At 39.3% G+C, this 22,692-nt stretch overlaps 1 protein-coding gene across 3 annotated transcripts in view; it reads right to left on the reverse strand.

The window, feature by feature from the left end:
• Positions 1–12,136: 12,136 nt before the first annotated feature.
• LOC136877636 (serine/Arginine-related protein 53) overlaps positions 12,137–22,692 on the reverse strand; it is a 66,814-nt gene continuing 56,258 nt past the window's right edge. For all 3 annotated transcript variants that reach the window (XM_067151827.2, XM_067151829.2, XM_067151828.1), the window contains exon 6: positions 12,137–12,463. In XM_067151827.2, coding sequence (XP_067007928.1) covers positions 12,371–12,463 — 93 coding nt within the window. In that variant the 3' untranslated portion in view covers positions 12,137–12,370. The remainder of the gene's footprint in view (positions 12,464–22,692) is intronic.

Consider the following 22,692-nt stretch of genomic DNA (forward strand, 5'->3'; position numbering starts at 1 on the left):
GCTTCAAGGCCACGCGTAGATCTGTCACAAACATCGCTGTGTACGGCCATAATAATACGACGGTCGACACACAGATTATAATTTCAAACGAGAGCAAAGATGTCTCATTGAGAAATTCATTATAATGCACAGAGACTCAGATTATGAATGCACCACTGTTATATCAACAACACACTTTCACACACGCCTTCCACTCTCCGAGTATCAAGACGGGTTACGGTCGGCCAATAAAAAAGGGAGAAATACAAATACTAAATGGTAGATCACCCACAATATCAAGCATCAGAACACGTTAATCGTGCAGCGATCTAGCACGGTTTTAAACTTACGATACATCCATTTGAAAAGCGTTAACATAGCTCCTGTGTGTGAGGGTCCCATATTATTATAAGCTACCATCTTCCGAACAGAATATAAACCAAAGAGAAGATAGTTAAAGACTTAGTCGAGGAAAGATCATTAATGTTCTCGACAGAGGGGGCTGTCCTCTATCGATTAAAACCGGAAGCACATATAATAACAGGTCGAAACCAATTCAGTGAAACATAGGTAATAAATTATGGAAACCATGCTGAAGCAGCATGTTTCAACCTGCCAAGTTGGGGTCAGAAGGCCAGTGCCTTAACCGTCTGAGCAACTCGGCCCGGCATAAGGCTACTCACCAGTACACTTGCGAGGCAACAGGTACCAGATCCATAATAGACCATATCTTAACCGACTTTGAATCTGATGGGAAAGTACAGGTTTTTCGGGGATCTTTTGATAATACAGATTACTATCTGATCTGTAGTGAACTAAGTATCTCTAGGCCTAGGGTAGCGTGAAAGTGAAATCTGTCTGCAAACGAATAAGGGTGGAAAATCTCCAGGACAAGGAAATTAGACTGAAGTACATGGATATGATTAGTGAGAAGTTTCAAACAGTACACAGTAAGCAGGTGCAGGATATAGAAAGAGAAGGGGTGGCATACAGGGATGCTGTAGTAGAAACAGCAAGGGAATGCCTAGGAACAACTTGTGTAAAGACAGGAAAAAGCGAACATCTTGGCGGAATGATTAACCCATCCGCTTACCTTATAAACATCAGTTCCAGATCTGGTGTTTATAAGGTCCATGCAAGACTGGGCTCAAACATTGCCAAACTTTCATAGAAATACTAAAAAATAAAAATTTCAATTGAATTCTTACGGTGCATCTGAACATTACATGTTCTTTATGAAGAAAGGGAAAGTACAGAACTTGTTCGAAGGCAAGGTGATGGGAAAGAAAGACAGAGGGAAACCACGGAAGAAGATCATTGAAGAGGTAGTTGAGATGATGGGATGCCAAGGTTATGGAGAGATGAAAAGGATAGCAGAGAGAAGAGATCAATGGTTGCAGTGACAAGGCAAAGCCTTTAGATAATGATGATGATGATGAATAATTACATCTGCTTCTTGACTCGTATTACTATCCCTAACTTCACTAAGCAGAGATAACGTATCCACATCACTAGGTTCACAGGTAGAACTTTCCGATATATTATGATCTTCTTCACAATCGCTATTCAGTAAAATATCCACGACTTCTCACTTGGTAATAGCCGTTACATCGGCTCAATGCTATCTTCACTTTATGCGGTTAATCCCCTAAACATGACTCAAATACAGCGGAAGAGACTTCCGTAAGATATAAGGAATGATTGTAATGCCATCTGTTGAGCTTTTAACGTACTACCTTCCCTTTACCCTCGATAAAACAGGATGCTGCATTACCCCGTCGATTCAACGGTTAGGTAAGCCAGGCACAGGCTCGCGCATCCCGTCGATTTGGCGGTTAGGTAAGCCGGTTGAGCTTGCATCCGGGAGATAGTAGGTTCGAATCCCACTATCGGCAGCCCTGAAAATGGTTTTCCGTGGTTTCCCATTTTCACACCAGGCAAATGCTGGGGCTGTACCTTAATCAAGGCCACGGCCGCTTCCTTCCAACTCCTAGGCCTTTCCTATCCCATCGTCGCCATGAGACCTATTTGTGTCGGTGCGACGTAAAGCCCCTAGCAAAAAAAAATTGTGACCTGTTTCCTTATTATGTTTTTGGGCGTTATAATGTTCTGCACATCTAGTTGAGAAACAACGGCCAGTTTGGCCAACATAAGAAAAATTACATACTGAGCATCTGAGTCTATACACTGACTGGGCAAATGTCACGGGATAGCAGAGCACTGATGCGCAGGTGTGTTGTCTGCGCACCACACGCCCCCTGTGCCAGCGGCAGTCGTATAGGAGACCTTGTGAGCAGGGGCTGTGCATGTGACAGGTGTAACATGGAACGTCACCATGAGATGACACCATTCGAACGGGGTATGGTGGTCGGTGCCCGACGGATGGGAAGTGCGATTTCGGAAGTAGTGCGGGAATTCAGCTTCACATGATCAACCGTGTCCAGGGTGTACTGTGAATGGTTGAATGCGGGTGTCACCGTCCACAACAGACGAACGACCGGCCGTCCAGCCACCCTCAATGACCGTGACCGGCGACATCTAAGACGGATTGTAAATAGTGACAGACGGGCAACCGTGTAACAAACCAGGGTTCAATTCAACACAGGCCGTGCTAGACACGTCTCCCAGTGGACAATCCGTAGGAACATGGGTTCTATGGGGTATGGGAGCCGGCGCCGCACACAGGTGCCATTGTTAACCCAACGTCATCGGGCACAACAACGCCCATTTGTGTCCAGTCACAAGGGATGGACACTGGAACAATGGCGTAATGTGATATGGTCGGACGAATCACGATTTCAACTGCACCATGCCGATGGGAGGCACCGTGTACGGTGCAGACCACATGAAGCGATGGATCCCGCCTGCCTCGAAGGTGTGGTCCAGGGCGCTGGTGTCTCTGTTATGGTCTGGGGTGCATTTTCCTGGTATGGAATGGGCCCCCTAGTTGTTCTGGGAGAGACTTTGAATGGTACGGGGTATGTTGAGCTGCTCGGAGACCATCTCCACCCATTTTTGGCCTTCCAGTGCCCAGACGGTTCTGCGGTGTTTCAAGATGATAACGTGCCGCCACATCGCTCCTACGTCGCCCGGGAATGGTTCCAGGAACATGCAGCAGAGGTCCAACGACTGCCATGGCCACCCAGGAGCCCCGATATAAACCCTATCGAGCACATCTAGGATGTTCTGGAACGCAGGCTCCGTGCCATGAATCCTGCACCCACGAATAATACCAATATAAATGGTCCGTTATTGGACATTATAAATTTTCCAGCTAACTCATTCCTGGTTGCCAGCATTTCGCTCTCGTGTGCTAGGTTGGGCTCATCAGTTGGTACCTAGCACACCTACCAAGATGCTGGCTAGTGCATACCGTGGAGGCCACTGCATAGGCTACTTGGAGCCACCGGCAAGAACCAATGCACCATGAGAGACTTTGTCTCTTTACCAAAAAATGATGGCTGCTTGGCTATCAGATGATATAGATGTTGAATCTTTAATAGTTATGGGTGAATGAGTAGGTTTCCTATGAATATGAAATTCAAAGGTGTTATGCAAATGCGTGATTGTTAGATCTAAAAAATTTAAAGAATTTTTGACTTCAACTTCTTTGGTAAATTTAATATTAGGGTCTATTTTGTTTAATGAATCCAGTATGTCATCACTACTAGTAATGTCTTTGTTTATAACCACAAAAGTATCATCAACATATCTAAGCCATAAACAAATGCCCTTTATTTGTGAAATGATTTTTTGTAAGTTCTATTGAATCCATGTAAATATCATCCCTGCACCCTAGACTCAAAAACAAGCTGCTTTTCAAAGTTTAATATGTAGGGCCATAAAACTTCCACTTCCTCCAGATAATTTAAAAACAGAACTAAAAATATATAAGACAATTAGCTCATTTCAATGGTTTTATAAGTATGGTCAATCGATAATTAATAAAATAAAAATTAAACTATCCTCCAATTTAGTACCAGATAAACCTAAGAAAAATAATTACGCCACATTTACATATAACCCGACTATTCACCAGATCACTAATGTTCTAAAAAACATGTCAATATAGCTTTCAGGACAGTAAACAATAACCAAAACATATTTTTTTAACCATAATAGGGTCAATAATAGTAATGTTTACTCAAGATCTGGAGTTTATAAATTAATGTGCACACAACGTGTGTTCATGTATCTGGGTCATACTGCGAGAAGCTTTTATGCAAGGTATTTGGAACACTACAATGCCTCCAAACATAACAAGTATTCAGCCATGAGCCAGCATATGAAAGAAACGGGGCACAAATTCACTTCAAGCGAGAAAGATCTAACCATCGTTAGATAATTAGATAAGGGGAAATTATTGAGTGAAATGAAGAACTTGTACATATTCTTGGACCAAACCTATAGTAAAGAAATTAATCTTAATGACGTCATTGACCAAAAAAAAAAAAAAAAAAATCTGTTATATGAGATCCATACTGTAAATCATAATAAGGTCTCTATTATTTTCTAACCACAGCACTCTGTTCCAATTACCACGCCTAATCTTAGACCCGCCCACACCAGTTTTGGCAACACCTCCTTAGCAACAACACATAAGCACAAAGCACAACCCACTCCCTTTCTCCCCTCTACGCTCCAACCATCCGCTACCACATCAGTATTTCAGTAGAAGTAGAAAGGTTAGTCGTTCAGGCGCAACCAGAACAAGTGGATCCAGCTAACATCAGATTGAAAGTTTAAGTTCAACCACAGTCATGGAATATACATACACTATTATTATTAACGCAGGTTATAACATTCATAATTCTACATTTCTTTTTCTTCTATTTTTTACAGACAATATACATTAACAATCCCATGGCAGAAGAATGAAACATCGATAACATTAGTCTAAAAAGCATCCAAGTAACACTTCATAGAGGAACAGCTAACTACTGAATAACATTGGATAACGTACTCCAAAATACACAAAGTTTAATCCACAAAAATTACTTAATTCCTTATAATAGTAACAACCTAGTAGGCTTCTTTCCTCATGGGATATTTCAAGCTTTGCAAGAACGACAACAAACATGGTTTGTATTTTGTTGCTGCCAAACAAATGGCATAGGTCAGGGATGGCGAACCTATGCCACACGTGTCACTAGGTGACATGCGAACATGATTTCAGTGGCACACCACATCCACATATTAACGTTTTCGTGTACGTTTTGTACTATAGACTATACATATCTCATGCATGGTATAGTTATAGTGTTTCAGGTTTAAGAAATAAATACCGAAAATATAAGTCCTAGTTCCATTCGGACGTGCATTATAGCAACACTTCAACACTGATAGGTCCGGAAGTCAACTGAGATAAATGTTAGATGTGTCCAACGAACCATTTGCTCAACCACATCAGTCAATTAGCCAAGTTTGGCTTGTGTGTGGTTGCCAGCATCGCGTAATTATTCGTAGTGTGTAACTGTTTATTGTTTCGAATTTTGTAAGACAAATAATTGCCAAGAGATTATCCCAACTTCAAGATTTAGAGAAACTATCGCACTTTATTTCAAAACCTCATATTTCTATGGTTTGCATGGTAATATTCAACTCCTCCAAATCACTTTGAACTTCTTTAAACCAATTATTTTTTGATTTACTATTCCAAAAGTAATTAAATAATTGTTTTAAAACTCTGTTATCACTTAGTCGAAATATATGACAAAAAAAGGCAATTCTTCTTTTTCTCATCGTGTCTGTGATGGACTCACTTTCCCGATAGATATACATGACAAAAAAAAGGCAATTCTTCTTTTTCTCATCGTGTCTGTGATGGACTCACTTTCCCGACAGATAACCTCATTCGGCAACAATCTCCACTGTCCATCCACCTGATGTTTCTTGTTTATGATCGTCCTGAGTATCCTTCGATCAACTCGTTGTAAGCGTTCTGTTGTTGATCTAGTATTGAGTTTAAATAATGTTTCACAAGCATAAGTTGCTTCTGGTTTAATAACAGAGTTATAATGCCTAAATTTAGCATTAATCGAAAGACATTTCTTTTTGTATGTAGGCCAAGTTATCCGTTGTGCCTGCTTCAGTTTATATATTCTGCTCTCCATTGATGGTTTTTCATTGCAATTCCAAGTGAGATTTTCACCCAAATATTTAAATGTACTTACAATTTCAATTCGTTTATTATTATTTAATAATAGCACTGAATTTAAAGTTCTGAAAGTAGGCATTATTTTTGTTTTATCATACGAAATTTGCAATCCAACTTTTTTCGCTACATTTGCAAGTTCTTCCAATTGAACTTTAGCCTCTTCGAAACCATTTGCCAGTATCGCAAGATCATCAGTGAATGCCAAGCAATTTTGTTTGATATTTTTTCCAATTTTGACTTTTGGAGGACATACCTTAGTCCACTCTCGCATGACCTTTTCCAATACACAATTGAACAATAATGGCGAAGGACCATCTCCCTGGCGGAGGCCTGTTGTAATTGCAAATGATTTAGATAACTCATTTCTGAATCTAACTTTAGATTGAGTATTCTTAAGAGTCATACCAATCAGGCTAATAAGTTTGGAATGTAGACCAAATTCCTGAAGGACATTCAACAGTGATTCACGATGTATACTACCATACGCCTTTTGAAAATCAACAAACGTAATAACTAAATTTTTGTTTCTAGATCTATGATGTTTCATAATCCATTTTAAACTGATGATTTGGTCAGGGCAGCTTCTTCCTGGATGAAATCCACCTTGATATTCCCCTAGTTCACAGTCAAGATGTCTCTGTATTCTGTTATAGATAATCTTAGATAAAATCTTATATGTAATATCTAATAATGATACTCCCCAATAATTATTTGGATCAGATCTATCGCCCTTTTTATGCAATGGTTGAATTATTGCCATATTCCACTCTTCAGGCATTGTACCAATATTCCAAATATCTATAAGATGTTTAGATGTGTAGATTCTGAACGGTTTGGTCATTAGCATTCTTCCATACCTCTGGGACAATTTGGTTCTCTCCCGGTGCTTTATGTTTTTTAAGGGAATCAATTGCTGCTCGTACTTCATTATAAACGGGCGGTGTAACCTTTTCTAAAGGTATCCTATTTTTTTGGATGTGTGTCATATTGCAGATATTCTGAAGGTTCCTCACTGTTAAGTAAGTTCTCAAAGTATCTAGCTAAAATTTCCGCATTATCTTGATTAGTATGTGCCTGTTTTCCATTAGTATCTCTCATTAGGAGTGTTGGGGGAGTATAATTAGTTTGGTACTGCCGAAATGTTTTATAGTTATCTCTTGTCTTATGTTGAGTAAATGCTTCGTCAATAGAGTGTAACATCTCCGTGTGATAATTTCTCTTAACCCTTCGGATGATTTTAGCTGTATGTCGTCTAGCAGTAACAAGTTCTTCGCGTGACTGTTCTGTTTTCCGTTGTTGATCAATCAACCATGCCTTGTGTCGGTGTTGAATCACTGCATCGCACTCCTCATTCCACCAAGCATGTTTTTTTCTCTTTTTAACGGGAGCGTTTTCCTCAGCAATGGTTTTTAGCTTGTTAATTACCGTTCCCAAATTAAGGTACGTATTTTTGCGGTATTGGCAAAATACGACCACAGGACATGCAATGAAATGTATTATTTTACGGTGTGTTTGCAATAACATATTATGAAACATAATTTGGAATTAGGGATGAAGTCGGGGTGGTTTGGGGGTTGGAGAGGGTGGTTGTAGACATTCCAAAGAAAAATAACAATTCGCACAGTATCCCTTTCAAACCTGAAAGAAAACTGGCGGTGTGAATTTTTGTTTGTATGTCAAAAACTGACTAAAATGCTCTTAAATACATATATTTTTAGTTTATTCTACAAAATGAAAATTAACATCTGAGAAAAAGCACCCACACAATTGTGTGTGTCAGGACTTTATTCACTACTTACAAAAAAGAAATATTACCTCAATGCATGTGAATGTACATATGTATATGATCAAATGTTCTATTTTACAGTGTGGAACGATTTTAAACAATTAAAATCTTATACATCACATTTCTCATGTAGAGTACGAGTCCTTTTTGTGACAGCACCCAACACTCCCGCATGCATTGCCTGTAAGGAAACCTTGCCCGCACAATCAAAACCTCATGGTATTATGTACGATGTTGTAAGTTCACAATTTATGTTTGCTACACAATTTACACACTTCATTGATTATATTCTGATATTCGGTAAAGCTTCTAGATTAATATGAATGCAATAAATAAATACTTACTTTAGGCATTACTGCTTCCCACCATTTTGCTAATGAACTGTATTTTTAAACTCTTCTTCCTGCCCCCTGGTGGTCAAATACTAAATAAAAACAGCTGAAGTACATGCTACGTGTCCCGCACAAGCACTGCTGTCCGGTATAGCGCCAAGAAAACGTCAAATAAGCTCAGATATAAATAAAATACGAATACGGTCTGAAAGGGGTATACAGTTGAGAAAAATAAACCAGACTTACAACGGCACACTAGTTGGGAAAGGTTCGCCATCCCTGGCATAGGTGAACAAAAAGAACATTGGACGAACATACTTTCTACAAACTACCAACCTAACGATTCATCCAATGATGAAGAGATCCAATTGTTGCTTTGTGCAGTTTGTAAATTGTTAGATAATTTTAAATGTATTCATGTACAAAATTTTGTTTTAATTGAAGTTGCATATTTTTATAATTTTTTTACATATCACCTAAAGTAATTTTTTGTAAAAAATAGGAAGATTGTTAGTATAAGGTCATATTTGTATACATTGGTTCCAAATGTTTAACTCAGACAAGACCTGGGGCTTGACGTTAAGATTGACAATAGGCTGAAGATGCCCACAAACAGTGTGAAACATGTACCTACATAGTGTTGCAATGTTTGGGTTGGGAAGAACTGATAGAAAGAAGACGAGCTGCTCGACTAAGTGGTATGTAATACCAATATAAATGGTCCGTTATTGGACATTATAAATTTTCCAGCTAGCTCATTCTTGGTTGCCAGCGTTTCGCCCTCGTGTGCTAGGGTGGGCTCATCAGTTGGTACCTAGCACACCTACCAATACGCTGGCTAGTGCATACTGTGGAGGCCACTGCGTAGGCACACGAGGGCGAAACGCTGGCAACCAAGAATGAGCTAGCTGGAAAATTTATAATGTCCAATAACGGACCATTTATATTGGTATTATAAATTTGCTCATTCAGGACAAATATTTCAGAATCCCTATGGGAATCAACATCTATATCATCATAAGTGGTATGTTCCAGGCTGTCAGCGGAGAGATGGCTTGGAATGACATTAGTAGATGAATAAGTTTGAATGGCATTTATAAAAGTAGGAAAGATCACAATATGAAGATAAAGTCGGAATTCAAGAGGACAAACTGGGGTAAATATTCGTTTATAGGAAGGGGAGTTAGGGATTGGAATAATTTACCAAGGGAGACGTTCAATAAATTTCCAATTTCTTTGAAATTATTTAGGAAAAGGCTAGTAGACAGGGAATCTGCCACCTGGGCGACTGCCCTAAATGCAGATCAGTATTGATTGATTGATTGACAAGTCACTTAGAATTTAATCATCACAAACGGTGAATTGTACTGAATAGGTGACTACAATAAATTTTGTTCTAATAGAATCTTACTTTTAGGCTTCACCAATCAAACATTTATGGGACGCTGTTGATGCTGGTGTACACAAGACCAAGATGTGTGGGTCCAGATCCCAACACCTTGTAGAGTCAATGCCCCACCATATTGCTGCCATTTTGAGGGCTTGAGGAGGAGCAACTTGTTATTAACATTACATTCAGTGTCTTCCCATGACTTTTAGACACTCAGTGTATTTTGGGTGATTCGGCTTGGCTTACCTAACCATCGAATCGACAGGGTGTGCTACCCTGTACGCGACTTACGTAGCCGCTGAATAGACGGGGCATGCCGTGCCCAGTGTTATCAACGAAACAGTGAAGTAATTGATTATTAATTCAACATATCACATTAAAATGCTCCTTTATATTACAAGGAAGTATCTACATGAGCTTTCAGTGAATAACCGCTGTATTTGAAGATAAGTGAACAGCTGTTCTTGCTATTATTCAGTCAGTAAAGATGAACATGTACAAAGCTATAACCGAGTAGGAAGTTGGGGATATCTTACTAGATAGTGATTGTGAAAATTGCTGCTGCTTGCTTGATGATGCTTGTTGTTTTAAGGGGCCTAACATCGAAGGTCATCGGCCCAAATATCTGACAATTCTTCTAGTGAATGTAGTGATGGAAGGCACCTTATCTGTGCTTGGTGAACTTAGTGGTAATGATACGAGTGATGAAGCAGGCGCAAATATTGCGACTGTAAATGTTCGTGTACACCGTAACAAAAAACAGAAAGTAGAAGAGTGAATGCGAAAATCTACCTGTCCATTACAAGATATTCGTACTAACGTGCTATTTATGGGAATGCTTGGCGTAAGTCCTATTTTTCAAAACAATGAACTTATGGCTAAAAACATTCTAGATCAATTTCTCGGTGATGACTTTTGGCAAAGTGTGTGTGATGAGACAAACAGATAAGCATTACTAAGTAAGTTTATTTCCTACAGTATATTTTTTGCTGTAATGTAGCAAATTTAATTGAAATAGTTATTTGTACTGCGTTGGCGTTTGGAGAACAAGGCGGCTGCTGCCCAGCTCATGACTTAAAGATGACGGGAGAACAGCAACTGAAGTTTTAGTTCTTTGTAAAGTGCTACTGTTTAATTCTGAGTGTTTGTGTAACTTACCGGTTTCACATTATTGGAACAAATAGTTGCGGAGATTTTAATACTTAAATACAACCATGTATGAATGTCATTTGCACCAGAATTTAAATGGTAGATCGAAAGTTCAGAGCACATGTTTACTGTATATAGTAAGGAAAGGGGTTAAATGATTGAAGCTTCATAGCATTTAGTGTTTTGGACTACAAACCTCCCTAACCAAGTCATGATTCCTCAAAAATGTATTTAATATGAGGGAAACTGGAATTGATTTCAAGCTGTAATGCAGAGATTTAACTGATTAATATGTAATATTTTGCGTTGGCATCTGCTGGTTGACTACTGAATTCTTATTTAAATTGCATGTTTTAAATTAATTTATAGTTTGCCTTTTGCATTCACTTTTCCTTTCATAATTTAAGGAAGTCTTTTTGTTATTTACGTGGATTTAGTAGAATACGGGTCCTGAGGGTAACAAATCCTATTTGTCCTGGTTTGGTTTTCTCCGACACTTCTTCCACATGGCCGTTCTGTAGAGAGGAAGTGTTCTGTAATCACTTGTATTCTATGGTGCTATTGGTTATATCTCCCATCTCCTCTCCACTCTTGCCTCAACAGTGTACACCTGGTGCTGGTGTGACACTCTTATTTAAAGTGCAACATTTCCAGGTTTTTCCCTGTTTTCCGTATGAGTGGACAACTTGTTACAGTTACCCTCGGACTGATAGATAAGAGTTACTTTGTCTGGAAGACCAACCTCCATGCCAGCAGGGTACGTACGTCACCACTTCTCTCCAGTATCACCTCCTCTTGGTTATGTCTTTTTCTATCTGCTTCATCCAGCCATCTTTCCCCAGTAACCTTTCTTTCAAAAGTAGTGCATTTTCCAACCTGATAATGTTGCCAGACCACTTCAGTCACGATTCTTTTAGAATACCAAGCACACACACAGTTGTAGCGCTAGTCGGAGGTGGACTGATTTCTTCCCATTTTGCTCCTTCTACTCTTCCGTATACTCAATCTAAGGAGCTTCATTTCTAATGTTTGTAGTCCACTGGACAGTATTGCAGCTTCCAGTTCACAGGTAGCAAGTAGGTCTAATAAAGAGCGATTTATAGTACAAAAACGGAAGTGTAAAAGGTCGCAGCTGTTTTAACCCTGCTGATATGTATCTGAAATACTGCACCAAGTCTCATTAAGACTAGCTGCAGGGAAGAATACAATCATTTGCTCTAAGTAACAACAACTGGATCACTTTGCTCAACTTTGTGAAGGTCATAGGAAATAGGGTCAAGGCAAGCAGCTACTATAATAATGATGTGCTTCTCAGTCACCAGTATGTTCGCTGAGAAGGATGCATACTATTATAAAGTTGTATCATGTATTTGAAATAGCAGATTAAACACACATCTGCAATTATAACAGTATAATACACAAAGCATTACATGTATCACAAGCTGATAACGGATATTACTGGATGGTAACAAAATCACACAAGAAACTGTACTAGCTTGATGGCTGGTCTGTCAGTATCACATTACACAAATGAACTGGAATATTCTTCACTCCTTATTGCTTCACGGCGTATCCCGTCAAGCAATAGGTTCCCCATTGATCGCTTTCTGACGCAAGTGGAACAGCTTTTTGATCCATTTTTCCAACTTCTGACCTGAATCCATCATTAGCTGAAATAGGAATAAACACAAGAATATGAAGAAACATACATTGGCCGAGAAATGTTTCCCTGAAAATAGTACATTATTTATTACCATCTAACGTAGTGGTCACCATTTTCAATTACTTTCACCCAGCATCAGAATTTACCGTCTTGTATTTGGGGATGAAAAACTCTGCACAGGCACACAACTCCTCTACCTGGACTGTGCATGACAGTGTCTTCTATCAGCAATATATTCAGTTTCTTAGCCAACTCTACCTCTACAGTCTTCTAGAGCTCTCATGCTGGCGGAGGAGCATAGAAAAATCTTTCTCATATGACCTCCAATTCTTCCTTAATTTCCTCTTCCGTCTTAAAGTAAATGAAACAATGTTGAACAAAATGCTAAACTATCTAACATATGCTGATGAGGACCCAGGTGTTTTAGGGTACGTTTATGCTGCAGCTTCGCTGCTGTGACGTGGATGCTCGCCCTAACATCTCGCTGCTTGCCGTGGAGCCTTTACTCTGCAGCAGCCGCGTGCGCACACTGCTAGCAGCTCTCAGCTGTAGTCGAAAATTCAAAACAGAGGAACTGCTAGTTAACGCGGTTTGTATTTTGCATAATTTGATTATAGATATAGAGGGTATGAACACTTAGACTACGAAGACGTACTTCCAACAGCTACCCCGCCGAGGAGAAACAACACAGCTCCAGCTGAAGCTTTTGAAGTGCGGAATAAATTCAGAAATTTTTTTAAAGAGTGAGTCGCAGTTCTGTTGGCGAGTGTATCTTACAATAATTTGGTGTACTGAATGTGAAATAAAAAGTTTAAAATGCTTCACCTGGATTTTTCAGTGCATTTCTACTGCGGGAGTTGATTGAAGAATGAAGCTACAAATGCTTCATTTCGTAATTTAATAGTGTACTTTAGAATAATATAAAATAAGGGATTATGGAGTATCTCATTTTGACTTTTAGGTCTCCCTAACAAAATGTGTTTACGGTTTGAAAAAATAACTGTCGAACTTTCCATGAAAAACGAGGTACTTCATATAAATCACCTGCTTGTAATGATAGAGGTCCCCTAAATGGCGAGAATAAAAGAACAAAGTTGACGTAATCGTTCCACATTCTTTCGCCATGTCATTCCATAGTTTGATGATGATCCTGCTTGTTGTTTAAAGTGGGCTAAGTCATCGGCCCCTGATGGTACGAGATGAGATGAAATGGATTAAAAATTATAATTAACCCACTGACTAGGATTAGAAAAATGATAATGATGAGGAAAATTATTATGAATTTAAAATAAGTTGTGGATCTAATTCGCAATGCCTTATTTTCCTCTAAAATTAAAAAGAGTATAACGTAATAAAACTGAATAAGGCACTGACATAAAAGTAAAATAATATATTTAATTCAAATTAAAAATACATAAAGATAAACACATAGTCAATAGAAAAAAACAGGTTTTTTTTTTGCTATTTGTTTTACGTCGCACCGACACAGATAGGTCTTATGGCGACAAGCCACTCTCCCTCATAAAACGTAGAAAAAGGTCTACTGGCCGCTCGTCATCTCGTCACTCCTTTTGTCCCATATGAACCTCTTGGTTATGCCGCTGGTTCCAAATCGCATTGCGTTCAAAGACAGGTTCAGATAGCAAGTGAGCAAGTGATCACTGAACGTGTGTATAGAGTGCGAAGAGGGGAAGAGAGGGTGACCTTGAAATAACCAATCACAGTCCGAGTTACTGGATAGCCGGCGATGAGCCAGGCTCGAAAATCAAACGTGTTTGAGACCATGGATGTGGCGAGGATAGCAGCCATCAACACAGCTATGAGCCGGGTTCCAGGGTAAAAGCACCGATTGAGATCCATTGGTTTGTTTCATCATCACCTAACATCGAGCAGCGAGGCTGCAGCATAAACGTACCCTTATAAAGGATTTAGACAACTAGAGGAGGAAAGTACATCTGGAAATAAAGTAGGGAAACATACAATACTGTGTTACGCAAAAACCCCAAGTGAAGAAGAGAGATAAACAGACACCAATTTTAAATACCTTGGATCATTAATAACTGATGAAAACAAGATGTACAGGCAGAAAATATGTTGCCATTGATGCTTCCACGGGCCGTACTTATAGATATGATACTGTATAGGTTTTTGGGCTTATGCCGTGTCAAGAAAATAATGTGAAACTCTTTACGTTTCGCAGAGAACTGTGCTCTGCGTCATCAGAAGAAAATCTCGACTGTCCACAAGAAAGGCTTCTTAAACAATTACTTTTAAAATTTAGACATTATAATAGAAGCAGAAATGGCCATCAGATGGCTCCCCGGATGTGGCACAGTGCTAGTGTTCAAAGCAAAAGCTGACCTAATGATCAGAATCAGTCTAAGAGGTTCACATAACGTGTGTACGTAACATATGAGATTGTCAGGTGTATGACATTGACACAAGCCTCGAACTGGCTATCAATTAAGTAATACCCAGTTGCCAGCCATTAAGAATTTACGTAGGTAGTTCCCTTCCCTGTCCCTTCACTATGGTTATTTCATATCTGTGTTTTCGAAATTTGTACGTTCTTCATCGCCAGATGTTTTCTTCCAGGCTTGCGTCAATGTCATAGGCTACGTACATGTGTTATGTGAACCTCTTAAACTCATTCTGATGGTTCGGTGAGCTTCCACTTCGAACGCTAGGGCTGTGCCACGTCTGGGGAGCCATCTGGTGGAGAATGAACGCACCATTTCCACTTCTATTATAACGTCTAAATTTAAAAAGTCATTGTTTAAGAAGCCTTTCTTGTGGTCAGTCGGGATTTTCTTCTGATGACACAGAGCACAGTTCTCTGCAAAACGTAAAGAATTTCACATTATTTTCTTGACACGGCATAAGCCCAAAAGCCTATACAGTATCATGTTTAGAAAATATTTTATTATGCACTACGCAGGCATTGCTATCAAGAAAATCAAAACTGAACATTTATACAATGATACAACCAGTAGTGCTGTGCACAGCATAATACTGTTGCCTCACAAGCAAAAATAAGGACTTGAAACAGATAGGGAACTGTTCACAAAGACGAATGGATGGCCCGGGAAAAGAAAATTATGATGGAGTTAGTTGTGTGCAAATGTTGTATTGCCAAGTCATTTGCCAAACTTCACAAAAGAATTGTCATGACTCCACCTATCATGATGTATCGGAATGAAGGTGAAAGAAAAGGGATAGTCGCAATAAAGACGTCATTAAGTTACATACCGGTACTAAGGAAACCTGGAAGAGATGGGAGCAATCCAAATGATTTCAGATCTACTGTGCCTTCACACCACCTCTAAAATGTGCTGAAAAGACTGATTCTGAAATGCATCCTACCTATGACCCACAGCGAGCTGGGTTTCGTCCTGGGAAGAGCTGCAATAGGCAACTGCTGATGGATTTGAAACTTGCAAGATCACAGGTAATGTACTGACAACCATCAACTTCATTGCCACTCTTCTCCAGAGTCATAGGAGGATGCAGAGAAATGGTCTACCCCTATCAAGTGTTTTGGCTCCAATCTTTTTCAACGTCTATACAAATGATGACAACCTTGCCTAGGCCACACAAAGCACAGAGCTTGAAACAGTGGTGATAATATTTTTTTACGTCCCAAGAGCTACTTTTGCGGTTTTTGGAGACTCAAAGTGCTGGAATTTTGTCCCGCAGGAGTTCTTTCACGTGCCAGCGGATCTGTGCACCTTCAAATACCAGGGAACTGAGCCGAGATCGAACCTGCCACCTTGAGCTGAGAAGGCCAGCGTTCTACCGTCTGAGCTACTCAGCCCGGTTCAGTGGAATAAAATCTGTCTACTTCCCTTGAATGACTGCCAAGACCCAGATGTGCCTTTCATCTGAGAAATAAGGAAGCACGTCATAAGCTCAGGTATTGGTGGTGATTATTGTTTTAAAACAAATCAACTACGATCCAAAATATTTGGGAATAACGCTTAACAGAACTCTCACATTTAAGAAGCTCATAAATAGGCTGGGGTTCCAGTTTGGTATTCATCATCTCGCATGGACTTGGCCCTTGTCTTTGTTTTTTAACAATATGCTTTACAATGCACCGACAGATAGTCTAGGAGTGGGAAAACGGAAAAGTATCTTCAGGGCTGCCCTCCCGAATGCAAGCTTGCAGCTACAGGATGCTTTAAGTCTACTCCAGTCGACAGACCATATCAGCTTGCAACGATTTCTCCACCTTGTATTTATAGAGAAATAGCTGCAAATAAGAAGAGAACTGGATTAGCGGGAGAAAGTTCAAAGACTCCTGTCAACATCATCGGAATTAATTGGATCACCTGAAACAGCAAGAGTACAGTTGTGGAAAAAGAAAAATCCCTAATATCTCAGGACAGATAAGAGTAGTGGAAAGTTTACCATCGGGCTACAATGAAAACTGAACTCTTTTTTTTTTTCTTTGCTATTGGCTTTACATCACACCAACACACAAAGGTCTTATAGCAACGATGGGACAGGAAAGGGCTAGGACTGGGAAGGAAGCGGCCGTGGCCTTAATTAAGGTACAGCCCCAGCATTTAACTGGTGTGAAAATAGGAAACCACGGAAAACCACCTTCAGGGCTGCCGACAGTGGGGTTCGAACCCACTATCTCCCGAATACTGGATACTGGCCGCACTTAAGCGACTGCAGCTATCGAGCTCGGTACTGGACTGTTTGAATAGACTGTTGGTGATTATTGTTTTAAGAGGAAGAACAAGCTAGACAACCATCCTCAATTAGAGAGAAAAAACAGAAGGGGTCCAACACTTCAAAGAATGAAGATATCAGGCAAAGAAAAACAAGTGCCACACAGGACACGAAAATGGAAGTCTCCCTAGCCCTCGAACGCTCTAATAGCGAAGCGGTCAGAAAAGAACTAGAGTTGCCCAAGGGAGGTCGGATAGGATAGATGAAAGTGACGAGCCTGACACAAGTAAGTGGAAGCAATGCCAGGACCCAGCTAAGGGCCCCGTGGTCGCCAACGCACGCTCCCAAGTTGAGAAACCCCGGGATCCCTTTGAATCGCCTCTTACGACAGACAGGGGATACCGTGAGTGTTATACCTCTCCTGCCCACAGACTGAGGACAGAAGTGGAGAGAACCTTACAAGATAGGGCTACCATCAAGTGCGAACGCGGTGAAGAACAAACCATTAAACATGCGTCCATCTTCTCACACTGAAGATGAAATGTTTCAGGCACAAATAAATAGGGAAAATGGAAATTGCAACACCATGAAGGAGTGTTCCTGTGTATGGTGGATGGGAGTGAGGCAGTGAGTACAGGGTATAGATTGCTGAATACTGCACGTCCTGTGTTTTGGGGAGGCTATTCATGTTCCTCATGAGCAACAGTCCTACATTCAATGATCGCCATCAAAGCGAGTTGACTGCTGTGAGCTTGCATTCAGGAGATGGTGAGTTTGAACCTTGCCTTTCAGTGATTTCCAATTTTCACACCAGGCAAACACTAAGGCTCTACCTTAAATACTTGTCCATTTTGTTGATTTTACAGTATAAGCTAAAAACAGTAACTGGCTACACAATATGCCAATTGCTCGTTATACAAATGCAGAAGAATTGTAAATGGTTTATGTATATTTATTATGTATATCATATATTTATGCAGATGTGAAATAAATTCCAATCTAAATTTTATTGGGAAAACCGTGAAAATGGACATACACCTTTTTTCTTCTTAATTCCTTATTAAATTTCTGGATGATGTAAAAGTAAGATAATATGTAAACAACTGTTTGTAATATCAATTTTTATCTGTTCTGTAGGTAAATGAACAAGGAAAACATAATATAGTACACACAAGACTTTATAATAATAATAATCACAATGAGAAAATTTTCACAAATTTTTTAGTCACTGAAGTTCTCTGTAAGATAATTATTGTAAATTACTTTTTCCCAATGAAATGTTCTCCAGAGAATTTCAACTTGTGAAAATTTAGATTTTATAATTCCACCTTTACAACACTGTAATTGTCTTTATTACAAAGACTACATTAAATTACACTCGTGAAACATATTTCATCCTCTTATAGGACATCTTCAGTCACAAATACAAATCATATATTCACGGACATACAACAAGACCTTCAAATTCTCCATTTATGTAAGAAAGGAAATCTATTGAATATTTTAGAAAACATCTTTATAAATATTGATCAAAAATGCAACCCGATTTATAATCTTCATGAGATATCGGAGGATATTAATATACTTTTCGAGGAGTTAATAAATAAATTCTTTTCACGAAGGCACGTGAGTAATACGTCACCTCACGCCTCTCCCCTTACGTCAAACTCCCCTCACAGTCAGTCATCAACGACCTTCGAGGACGTCACTCAGTTAGCCTTAGCACTTGAGGTGGAGTGGTCGATGTAGGACGGGCAAGGAGGTCAGTGACGGGATGGGCACTTAGTTCACATTTCAACGGCATTTTATTCTTCAGTTCATTCATATTTTCTTTTTCTTTTTGGCCCCTATTGTCAACACACAATCAGGTTCAACTTGCATCAGTATAACTCCACCTCCTAATCAAGAAATCTATTACAATGTGGCATCACCAGAACACTGTTTTATGTACAACATGCACATAATTTTATTTGCATAGCCACTTATGGAGTTTTATAATTGACAATGCGTTGTTTTGAACAACAGTTTTAACATATGATTTTAATTGGACTTCATGCTTCATATCATGATCACACCGCACCATTTTAACATTGAAGATTGACAAGACGCTATCACGCCGCGTTACAGTATACAAAGATTTTGCATTTACTTATTTTAATGTGTCCTTGCCTTATTTTTAATGTTATGTATTTGTATTTGTGACTGAAGATGTCCTATAAAAGGACGAAACATGTTTCACGAGTGTAATTTAATGTAGTCTTTGTAATAAAGATAATTACAGTATTGTAAAGGTGGAATTATAAAATCTAAATTTTCACAAGTTGATACTTTGACAATATGGGCTCTAATATGAAATTTATAACGTGCAAAGAGAATTTCAATTTATCTATGTACAGTACTGCCGTGGAATCCACTGAGTTAACATTTGCAGGTCCGTGTATTTTGCTGAACTAACGGGTTTGGGACCGCTTCGTACGGTAACAGGAGAGCATTTCTACAATGTCTTCTGATATCGAAAACAGGTGTCGTTGAAGGATGTCTTGTAATTCCAGGTTTGTCAGCTGTAGAAACATTTCACCAGCAGTAGATTTCTTGCGATTTGTGAAAGGGGATCCAGATTTTTCAGTTAAAGATATAAAATTTTTGAAATCGCCACATTGCATTTCATGGACTATTAGCGGCTTCTTCACCTGGCATGTTCTCACGAACTGAGCCCAATCGCGTGGTACAGCAATCTCGACTTTTTCCTTTCAATGGTTGAATGAATGCTGTCCACTTCCATGTGTGTGTGGTCTTTCAGAAGAAATTTATGGTTGGTCTCTTGAACTTCTGGAAACTGTGTCAGAATCCAGTTGTACATTAGACAAATTTGAATGTGTCTGTTCTGACCGGCACATTTCTCGGACCACAGAGTTTCATCTGACAAATGACACTGAATCCTCCTCTCCCTGCAATTGTTTCATGCCATGACACACAGTACCCATCGTTTGAAGCGGCGTCGTGGATTGTCCCGAGCTTGCGCAAATATAATGACTGACAGTTTGATAGGCAAGGTGTAGGAAGGTCCATTGTGATTCCTCTTTATTTTTTCTTAAAGCCGTACCTGCCATTTACCTTCCGTGTGATGATTTTCCAATTCGTTTACAAATTTCTGCTTCTCCTCCTAATTTTTTAGCATTTTTCAATTGTTTATGGAACCAATCACAATCGTTGCAAGTGTCTTTGTTGGGGAACTGGAAAGAGAGATTGAAATATTTGTTGAAAATCTTTCTATATAACCCTTCTTTGGCTACATTTTCTTCAGGGATGTTATTTTCCTTCCATTCTGTGATGTATGCTCTGTACTGAGGCCCAAGATACTTCCTTTCTGTCCTTTGTCTGGAATAATGGTTCTCATATTGTGGGTATTTCAAAATATGAGATTTTACACTTTGTATCACTGTCTCCGGTATTTTACTGGTCGGTGTAGATTTTCCTCTTAGATCACATGCAACTACCCCGTTCATATATATTTGTATAGAAACCCAGACAAACTTGTCAGTGACACACAGTGTATTCAAAAACAATTTTACACACAGGAATTATTTCATGTTTATTTTCCAGTGTGTAGGGTTTTGTCATCTTTCTCCTCTCTGTAGAACTGCCCATTTCTTTACGAGTTCTCTGTCTATTTTTTGGAACTTCCTTCACCAAAGTTCCTATTATCTGACGTTTCTGGTCCCAAGAACTAGACTCCTTCCAAAATGCGTCAAATATATTTTTTCCATTCCTCTTCAGTTAATATCTTGGCACATTTCATCCTATACTTACCGTCAAACGGGGTGATTTCGGACACAGAGGTGGTTTCGGACAGTATGGTAGATTTGCCGTATTTTGTCACATAGCAACGAGCCGCCAGTGCTTTGCACTTCCGCGCGCATTTTAGTTTGACCTTGAGGTTATGTTTCCCACGTCCTGTGCTTTTTATTACGAATCAACTTCATACTTTGGGAAATTTCCCGTGTGCACTGGCATTGTTTAAAGTTCATGCATTGTCATTAGTGGATACTTTCGATTGTCGCGGTCGGAAGGAATGCATTATAACTATGGTTCTTAGTGAGATCAACTGACTGAAGTGTTTATAAACGATTGCTGTGGAATGTTGGTGTGATTTAGTGAAAAATAGTGTTTCACACACATTTAAGTGAAAATTGAAAACAGTCTGGGTGATTTCGGACAATGCCTAGAAATTATCAGAGGCAGAAAGAAGCTGCTTCGAGGGGTAATTACGATCCAAAATTATTAGAAAAAGCTGTACGTGATATTAAAAGTGGCAAGTTCTCTTATAGGAAAGCATTTGATTTCTATGGTATGCCTTGGTCCACCTACAAAATAAAGTGCGGAATGTACATCCAAAAAATAATGGAGGAGGAAGAAGGAAATACTCGAGGAAGCTCGTCACCCTCCGGCCATGCTCCAGCCCAACACAACCTGCTACTTCCCGCCGCCACCGCAAATAAAATGTTCTTCCTGGGAAATCGATTTTTGGCCGTGACTTCCGTCGAGATGAAAGCAGTGCAGAAACAAGAGATGGCGATGGCAGCAGCAGTGAAAATGAATACGATGAAGCACACAATGAACAAATGACGTTCTGGTGTTGCAAGAAGAGGCTTTCCTTTTTGCAGATTATAAATACAAGTTGAGGAACAAAGAGCATACAGGCAGTATTTTGGCCTAGCCTGAAATATTCGTTCAAGGGATGTGGATGTCAAATACTTGCGCCCATATAAAAACAGCAGAAAAGTGTTTGTGTTCCCCAACATCCCTGCTGAGGATACAATAGCTAAAGAACAAATTTCGAAAATACTTCCAGTCCAAGTTGAGAAGAGAGGAATGTTCATTTTCAAAGAAAACGTATTTTAGAGTTATAGGCCGTGGCAACTACATGTTCATTGTATCAACCTTTCTTTGCTTTGAGTTTTGTATCGTTTGTAAGAAAAATTATTAAGATTTCTCAATAGGATCTCTGTACGGTTTATAACTATTAACATTTAATTTAGACTGGAAAACTTTACATTTACCTAGTCAGAAAAAAAGATCAACCAGTAACACATTACATTTATCATTACAATGATTTGAACCAGCTAGTCACAGTTTGGACACCCTCAGAAGACTTTAAATATCACAAAACTAAAGCAAAAAGAACGAAGAATTGAATAAAGGACTATTTATGTCCGAAATCACCCCGAAGTACGGGGTTAATTCAGACACTACTTTTTGTTTTCTCAGGAAAACCTGTGTTGGCGTATATTTTTCGCTTGTAGAGTAATGTATTAACTGGATATATTCCTCATTATTAAGATAATAAACAATACAATTTAAGATGAAAATACCTTCAAAACCGTCCAAAATTACCCCGTTTGACGGTACATGGAGGCTTAAGTGTGTGTGCTGGTATTTCCTTCCCACTCTTCACTGATTTATAAGGTGCCCCAATCAACCTGCTTCTTTTAGCACTATTTCTTTATGAACTTGAGGGGTCTCGGATTATTTTTCTTCAACGATGTACTACTCCTT

This window comes from Anabrus simplex, chromosome 7, assembly GCF_040414725.1.
Source record: "Anabrus simplex isolate iqAnaSimp1 chromosome 7, ASM4041472v1, whole genome shotgun sequence".
Lineage (NCBI taxonomy): Eukaryota > Metazoa > Arthropoda > Insecta > Orthoptera > Tettigoniidae > Anabrus > Anabrus simplex.